The following is a 7,982-nucleotide window of genomic DNA, read 5'->3' as shown; positions in this document are numbered from 1 at the left end:
AACACTCTGTCATTGTCAATACCACCTTCTGAGCCCTTCAGCTGGTTGCTTGCTCTAAAGATCTTCTTAGATTGGGTTTGAAAACTTCACCTTAAACACTAGATTAGACTGATGTTCTGTTTTCCGTGCTCCTGTTGATTTGTTGAACCTTCCCAGGGCTGGAAAGCAAGTAGCAGCTTGATGGGGAGACGGGCTGCTAATATGATTTACCAGTCTACAGTCATGCACAATAAGTGTGAATAAATACAGGGGTCTCACAGAGTCAACCCTAGCCTTTCCTTTTCTCTTATTTTTTACTTTAAAAGAGGTATCTCAGGAAAATGAAGTGAGTAATGCATGCCCTTACAGGAGTCAGATGAGCTATGAATAAGAAGAGGGGGGGAAACAGGGAGGCAAACATTTTTGTTAAAGTGGTTGGCTGCAGTTATGTGCTGATGTGAAAAAGATATATAATAAACACTTACTGCTTTATTCTTGCATAGATGACAGCAAAGAATATGGCACTAATACCATATAACTGACATCCGCAAGAGTCACGTTGTCCTTTCAGTGCTACTGTTACTAGCGGGAAACTGACTTTTTCTTAAACCAGTTACAAGGATTTTTTTTATTATTACTATTACATAAAACCTATGTAATCTCACAACCATTATCTAATTGCTGAAGCTTTTGAGTTCACTATAGATTCCCATAAGTCAAACTAGATGCATCCCTGCTTCTGTAACATGCTCATGGTTGTCAAAATGTGTGGCTTTGGATTCCACCTCTGAGAGGCATTTGCAGTGCTGTGCACTTCAGCAGGCTCCGAAAGAAGCAGTAAGGAAATACTTTTCTTTTTATGAAGTCCAGCAGATTTATGTTTATGAAGCTTCAGCCTATACTTAAATGCTGAAAACTAGTGGGCATAAGGCAAATGGTGACCAGGGATCCTGTCTACAAGTACCTCTAGGAGGACTCTAAGAATATACTGGGTGTGATTTTTATTAAAAATAATCTGACAATCCGAAATAAGAATACATCTTTTTTTATAAAACAATAGCAGTTGTATGTTTTCTGTATAGGGTGTGTCGATAAAGGAGCAAGTACCACAGTATAATTTCACAGTCACCAAATTAAACAATTCAACTGACAGTTTGACATATCAAAACTAGTCAGGAAAACATACTGTTTTCATTCACAGATTTGAGTAACAAAAGTAATTCCCTTCAATTTCTTAGCTTTGTTTTCAGTGTGCGTTAGCATATCACAGGTATGTATGAAGAGTCCAATTTTTACTGCAACTGTCTTAAGTTATCTGGCTGGGCTTTAAAATACATGTTTTGCCAGAAAACTGGGACTGGGTCTATTCTTAGTGATCTGGCACCGTTCAGTGGTGTTACATGGGGAAACCTATCACAGGATTCTTGATCCTGTCTGTAGTTTGGTATGAGCAAGTTCGAGCCCTGTCTGCTTGATACAAACCGAATACATTGTGGATGTGTTAGTAGATTTTTCTTTTGTTTTATGGAAGGATATCAGTTTTGAGAAAACTCCACTACTAAAATCATTCTCTCTACCATGATTTTGTTAAAGTTTAACAACTGTAGAGTCTGAGCGATAACAGAATAACTGGGCTCATCTTATTGCAAGGAACAATAGGTATTCTGGGTAGAATGCTTGGCATATGAATTTTTACGTTTATGAGACGATGAGGTTCTCCGAGTGAATAAGCTCAACTACATTTTATTTTCTAGACATCTGTGTGCATACGACACCTGTCATATAGTTTACAGCTGCCACTTAGTAACAACTCTGTCACATTAAAATATTTTACAGGTATTTATAAGGGAAATCAAAACCAGCATGCATGTTTGGGGTGAAATAATGTGAATAGTATAAGAATGTCATTCATTGATTAAAAACCCCCAGTATTTTATGGACACCAAATAAGTCCCACATTTTATTGAATAAATCAAACTACTTTTATTAAATGTGCAGTTATCTGCATTTTGTGTGATGTGTCCGATCACTTCTGTAAAACAGTAAATTAATAGGGGAAACTCTAAAAAATGTGAAAGCAATTTATTTCCAATGATTCATAATTAAAATACATTTTAACACATTAAATAAAATAAAGCCATTATTGTATGAAAATTTCATTTCAAACTTACCTTAAAACTGATAGTTACAATGAGATGAGAATGTCTCCTGTGAAGGAACATTTACATGTTTACTGTCTGTCTTTAAAGCTTTTTTCAAAGAGCATTTTGATGAAAGAATTCTATTTTTGTCTTTTGTTACATCCAGTAGCCAGTAACTTGTCTTCATTTTTTCAATATATATACTATTTGTTAATGTAGAGGTGGCTAATGAGACATGTTAGATCCTTCTTTTGAATTACTTCACAATATATACCTTGCACAACATGCAGCATTTTAAAATATGCACACTGTTTCCTTTCTTTGCATATCTGTGTATTTTGTAAAGACACAGGAAATTACATTAGAAAAGAATTTAAGCCTCTCCCTGTAGTTAAGAGACTAGAAACAGAGCTGTGACACAAACTCTTTTAATCTGTCACTGCTAAAATGAATAAAAAATCCGTTCCTTTTTACAGTTTGACTAAATGACATCTGGTTGGTATTTTACAGGAGGGGGAGAAAAACTGCTACAACTATGTTTAGTAAAATCTCTTTTAATCCAGTTAATGTGAAGAACTATTATAGTAGCTATTTGGATCTGAATGTTTTTGTACGGTAACATAGACACCAGCAGCAGAGAGCTTATTCTTACCCCATCCACGTGTGAAGCTTTGAGTGAAAACATACCCATGCCTAAGACATAAAAAGGAAATAAGCTAGACTGTAATTATAATTAGTAATTAACATAAAACAAAACCTTCATGTGGTTATCTGGAGAGGGGTGTAGTGATGTTTTGATCATACTTAAATACAGTTTCCGTGGATTTCTGATTTTTTTTACTTACTAAAGAAGAAAGCAAGACAGATTCCATATTTCATGTTTGATGCTGTTTGCCTGTTTGGATTGGAAAATCTAGGTATTGCAAATTCTCTCCCAGGATACCCTACATGTTTTTATCCTTGCTGCTTTAGCTGTCAATTGTCGCATGTAATTGTGTATTTAATATCTGTTCTTCCTGACAGATAGTAAAGTGCATAATGCTATTTTGCTTGAAAATGTTGTAACTAAAAGATAAAATGGCAGTTGCTAATTCATGTAAAGAACAGTCTAGGTCAAGTTATTTGATTTTCTACTGACCCATGCAATTCTCTGAACAGGAAATTATATCATTGTTGACTTCAAGTGCTGATCTGTGATCATTTCAAAGTGTTTCATTACCTCTCATTACCAAATCTGTTAAATGAGTACTGCAGGGTTGTTTGGTGGCGTTTTGGTTTTTTTATCCTTCTTTTCAGCAATGGTACAGCAACTCCATGAAAGTCATATGCCTGTGGTTGGCTGACAGATTAGACGTTCAGCTTCACATCTACCAGCTGAAGACTCTCATCAAGATAGTGAAGGTAAATAAAATGTGTTTGTGTTAGACTGCAGAGTAAAGAGAGAAAAGTAATAAAGTATTAACATGGATAATTATAGATCACCCTACCTAAAATTTAAAAAATGTGGAATAAAGTTGTGAACTTACGTAGTTCTAAGTTGGCATTGTTTGGTTTGGTTTCATTTTTTTCCCACAGTTGTAGCAAATTTCAGCAGAAAAACAGTCTATTAAAACCTCAAATGTTAATTACATGTGCAGTAGTAATTGTCATTCACTCTGGACTCAGTGACAATTAAGATTGTTCCAATGAATTTTAACAGATTGCTGCTAGCTGTTCAGCAATGCTGCATGGTATTCCTAATAAATTAGTGTTTGTCATATTACTGATCTTTTTTGTTGTTGTTTTACCTTAATAATCCCAATAGTGTTCTTTCTCCATTTGCCCCTCTCCCCCCAAAAAATATTTTATTTTTTATCCACATGAGTACTAGTTTAATTAGAAAATTATATTCAGTATATTAGATAACATTTTCTAATTTTTCATACTCCGGGATAAGTGTCAATGGAAATACCAATCCCCACAGTCCAGTCCTCAGTCATTCACACTGGCCGATATCAAGTGCTTCCAAGCAAAGTGTAAAATACCTTGCAATAGGCAATTATGGGTTAACCTACCGTAAAAGAAAGTTTCCTCCTAATTCCCCTTCAGAACTTAGTTAATACCCTCAGGCAAGAGACAGAAAGCCATTTCAGGTTTTTTTCCTTTTAATTCTGTCTTGTTTAATGCTGAACATTCTTGTTATCTGCACTAATGTGGAATAAGAAGCACCTGTTGTCAGTCATGACCTTGATTTATTCAACATACTTTCTCATGAAGTTCATGTAAGACTGTAAAGTCAGAAGCATTTAAACTCATGGGCACCAGAATTGCAACTGCAACTTTCAGGATTCACTAGCTAAAAGAAAAAAAAGCAGAGAGATGCAAGAAAACAGTCATCATAACGATGGCACCATGGTTCCCTGAACCATCCAAGCTTAGCTTTGATATTTTTGACCTTAGCTGTTTTCTCTGGGAACAGAGAACAGGTTTTGGCTCTTCATCATGTGCCAAAATGACAAAAACAGTTTGCTGTTTGTTGCTGAACTGGACAGCTTTTGTGAAATGTTTAAAGCTCTTCTCAAGTGAAAGTAGTTATCATCCTGAAGGAGTGGGAAGAAAAGGTGTTACAGGATCTGAACCCTGTGCCCAGCGAGATCAAAGAATGAGCAGGCTAAATTATACCAGTTAAATATTACCTGGGCAACTAGAAGAAGAGGCTCTTACAAAACTGAAGTCCGGGTGAGTGAGCAGCACTATCAACCAGCCTCCCCTCTGCAGCCTGGCACACTGAATAGCCTTCTTCAAAAGAAGTAGGCTCCCAGGGGTGATGAGAACTCACTGGTTATGGCAGCAGCCTTTCTGTGCCTGTGCACCTCTTTGCTTTACACATAAATTTCAGATGTGTTATTCCATAGCACCTTCTATGAAAACAGAGAATTGAAGAAGATGATGCCAGTCATAGAGGTTCTGATCAGTGTACTGGAAGACACAAAACTTTCCACCTGTGTTTTTATGAGTGAAGAAGACAGAACAGCAGCAGGGAAATAAGAAATGATGGTTCAAGTAGAATATCATAAGGAGCTTTCACTGCTGGAGCCCAGCTGGAGAGAAGCACATGGGGAGGCACAGTTCCTCCAAACTCTTAGAGTGAGTGAAGGCACTTCTCTGTTCGCTTTTGTAAAACCTGGGAGGCTGTGCTGCCCCTGTCACCTCCTGAAAATATTTCAAAAAAGAAGTAGGAGGTCATTTTTAAGGGACATGGGATAAGCAAGAAGTAGATTATTCTTTTATGTCTGGATGCAGCAAAGGTAGTGGCATTATTAAGGATGACCAGAAGCAGCAGTGTTGTTCCCAGTAAAGCCTTATGATGGCATAAAGGTATTGTTAAATGTTTAAGACATACACAGAAGGATGTGAATAAAAAATGGTCAAGGACCAAAAGGAAAGTTAGGTAGAAATGAAAAAATAAGTTTGGAAGTGAACATTATCATCCTACAGAAGTATGTCAAGAGAAGAGCAATGACAACCCCAGAGCACTGGTCTGAGAATGGGAGGAATACAGTGTAAAACTGAGAGAAATTGCTGTAAGACCTGTTCATAGCATAAAAGCAAATGGAATGCAGTGTTACAAAAAGGGAATGCAATGGTGACACTTGAAAAAGACTAGGCAGGGTACTTACAGGAGTGTGTGAGCAAAACTTAAGCTGCGTCCATTGACTCTGAAGTTGACCTATAAAAGTCAAATAAATCTTGGTTGCAGTGATTCAAACAAGGTTTAAATAATCATCATAGATAGTGGCAGAAAAAATTCTCCCAGCTGAACGTTACCCATTTTGAGAGGTATCTTTTGCAGTTCTCTGAAGTATCAAGCGAAACAAGACCAGCTCTTTTTTTCCTCCAAGGGTTGTGCTTCGTCTCCTCTAGCAGAGAAATGGGCCTGATGGCCCTTATTTTATCTTTCATTTTCTTTTTCCCATATTCTCTTTCATAAACACTGGGAACTCACAGTAACAGCATACACAAAATAAGAAACTAGCTAGACCAACTTGTCCTTCTTAAGCCTTTTATGTTAACTTCACAAAAGATCATTTCAAATGTGTTACAACTTAAAAATAAAGACGGTAAAGTAGATGATTTTCCATATGCTTTCTTGAACATAGCATCAGTGAATAAAAATCTCCACTCAGAATTCTTACTTGACAGAAAGTCCTATCTGCTGGTTCATGGGAAGGCTGGATACCAGCGAAACAAAACTTTCTCAAGTGAAAAAAAAAAGATGTAGATGTGAGTCAAAAGGTAGATGACTTGGAATGTAAATTAACTGACTGAAGAAGTCACCTGAGAAATATATTTTATTTTTCCACATTCGCTATATATATGAATAAAATCTGAGTCAGACATTTACATTTCTGTGAAGTGACAGAACTACCTGTAGCCAAATTCACATTTCAATATGCAGTTAGAAAATTCTGTGGCTTGTAGACTCTCTAGAGTTTATAGAAATTTCACACAGCCCAGAAACTAAAGCAGCAAAATCTTTAGCAGACTGTAGATGATAGGTCCCTAGCTGCAGGAGGAGCAGAGCCGTCCCACTGGCGTACTAGGATATCCAGTGGACAGTGGACTGCTCAGACCTGTTCGAGACCATTCAGGATGTTTTATTTTTGCCACAGAAAACCTACCGGGACTTCAGGTTGCAAGGTGTGCTGGAGGGAACGCTGAACAGTAAAACCTACGATACCGTTCACAGCCGCCTGACTGTAGAGGAGGCCACGGTCTCAGTCACGGATGGAGGAGGACTTCAGGGCATTACTATGAAAGACAGTGACGAGGAGGAAGGATGATGTTATTTTACCAAGCATCTGGAGTTAGGGGTGATGGCCTGAGGGTGGGGGTTATCTTTGGCTTGGGATTTTTTTGTAACTTGTCCTTGTAGTTGCATTTATAGTTTTGCCTTATGATAGAGGTGCAGCAAGGTAATTTGCTCCATTTTTTAAAAACAAAAGTAAGATTATCAGAGGAAAAGTGCCAAGGACTTTTTGAGAACAATGGTTGTAGCATATTTTAATGTATAGCTTTGCTTAGGTCTGCAAGAACACTGGCATGGAGTTTCAGTTCCACTTGTGATTATGATTCTTTCCCTTTCGTTCGTTACCATTTGTTCTTGTATCTCCATCAAATATTGATGTCCTGTGCTGAAAACAAAATGTGTGCCTCACTTAAAACACAGCTATACAGGAAATCATTCTTGGAATAAGTCAGTGCCCTAGGTAAAAAAAATAGCGTATTTTCAGGATTACATTTTGCTTACCTTTTTTGTGCTTAATTTTACATTATGTGATGTGCATTAAAAATTTTAATCCTGGTTCTTTGTATTTTGAGGTTGGTATATATGTAATAGGACTTCAAGGACAGTCAAACACATACAAACTACTTAGGAGTGGTTTTGTGTCTATTCAGTTGCAAGTTTAAAGATATCTCATCATGTTGGATGTCAGTAAGCTTGCCATCAATGTTTCTATTTCTGTGAAAAAATTCAGGCAATAAGAACACATTTTGTTGTGACCACTTCTGTATCCACCTGTTTGTATAGAATTCTACAATTAAAAGATGTTTTCAGTATTTCAAACCATTTGAAGTGCTGTATGATTCTTCATGAGAACAAGGGGATTTTATAAAGATTATTATATTTAGTTTGTGTAGTGATTTATAGTGAATAAATTTATTTTATAGAGCAGATCTATAGCAAATATCCAGGGACATGATGCCTTGATAGCGAGAAAAAGCAATCAAAAATCCCTCACTGGCGGATGAACAGACAGTGCCTGCTGTCCATTTTTCTATGCCCTTCCTATGAGCTGGAAAGAATGCACATTTTCATCA

The 7,982-nt window shown here is 36.9% G+C and overlaps 1 protein-coding gene across 1 annotated transcript in view; it reads left to right on the top strand.

Annotated features, from left to right (window-relative positions):
• Positions 1-7,729, top strand: part of LOC104413532 (calcium-dependent secretion activator 2) — a 141,372-nt gene extending 133,643 nt beyond the window's left edge. Inside the window, exons 23-24 of the mRNA XM_010024545.1 lie at positions 3,417-3,521; positions 6,773-7,729. Of these exons, the coding sequence (XP_010022847.1) occupies positions 3,417-3,521; positions 6,773-6,943 (276 nt within the window). The 3' untranslated portion in view covers positions 6,944-7,729. The remainder of the gene's footprint in view (positions 1-3,416; positions 3,522-6,772) is intronic.
• The last annotated feature ends 253 nt before the right edge of the window (positions 7,730-7,982 follow it).

The sequence above is a fragment of the Nestor notabilis genome, unplaced genomic scaffold (assembly GCF_000696875.1).
Source record: "Nestor notabilis isolate BGI_N333 unplaced genomic scaffold, ASM69687v1 scaffold14141, whole genome shotgun sequence".
Taxonomy (NCBI): domain Eukaryota; kingdom Metazoa; phylum Chordata; class Aves; order Psittaciformes; family Psittacidae; genus Nestor; species Nestor notabilis.
This window is presented reverse-complemented; position numbering and strand designations above follow the sequence as displayed.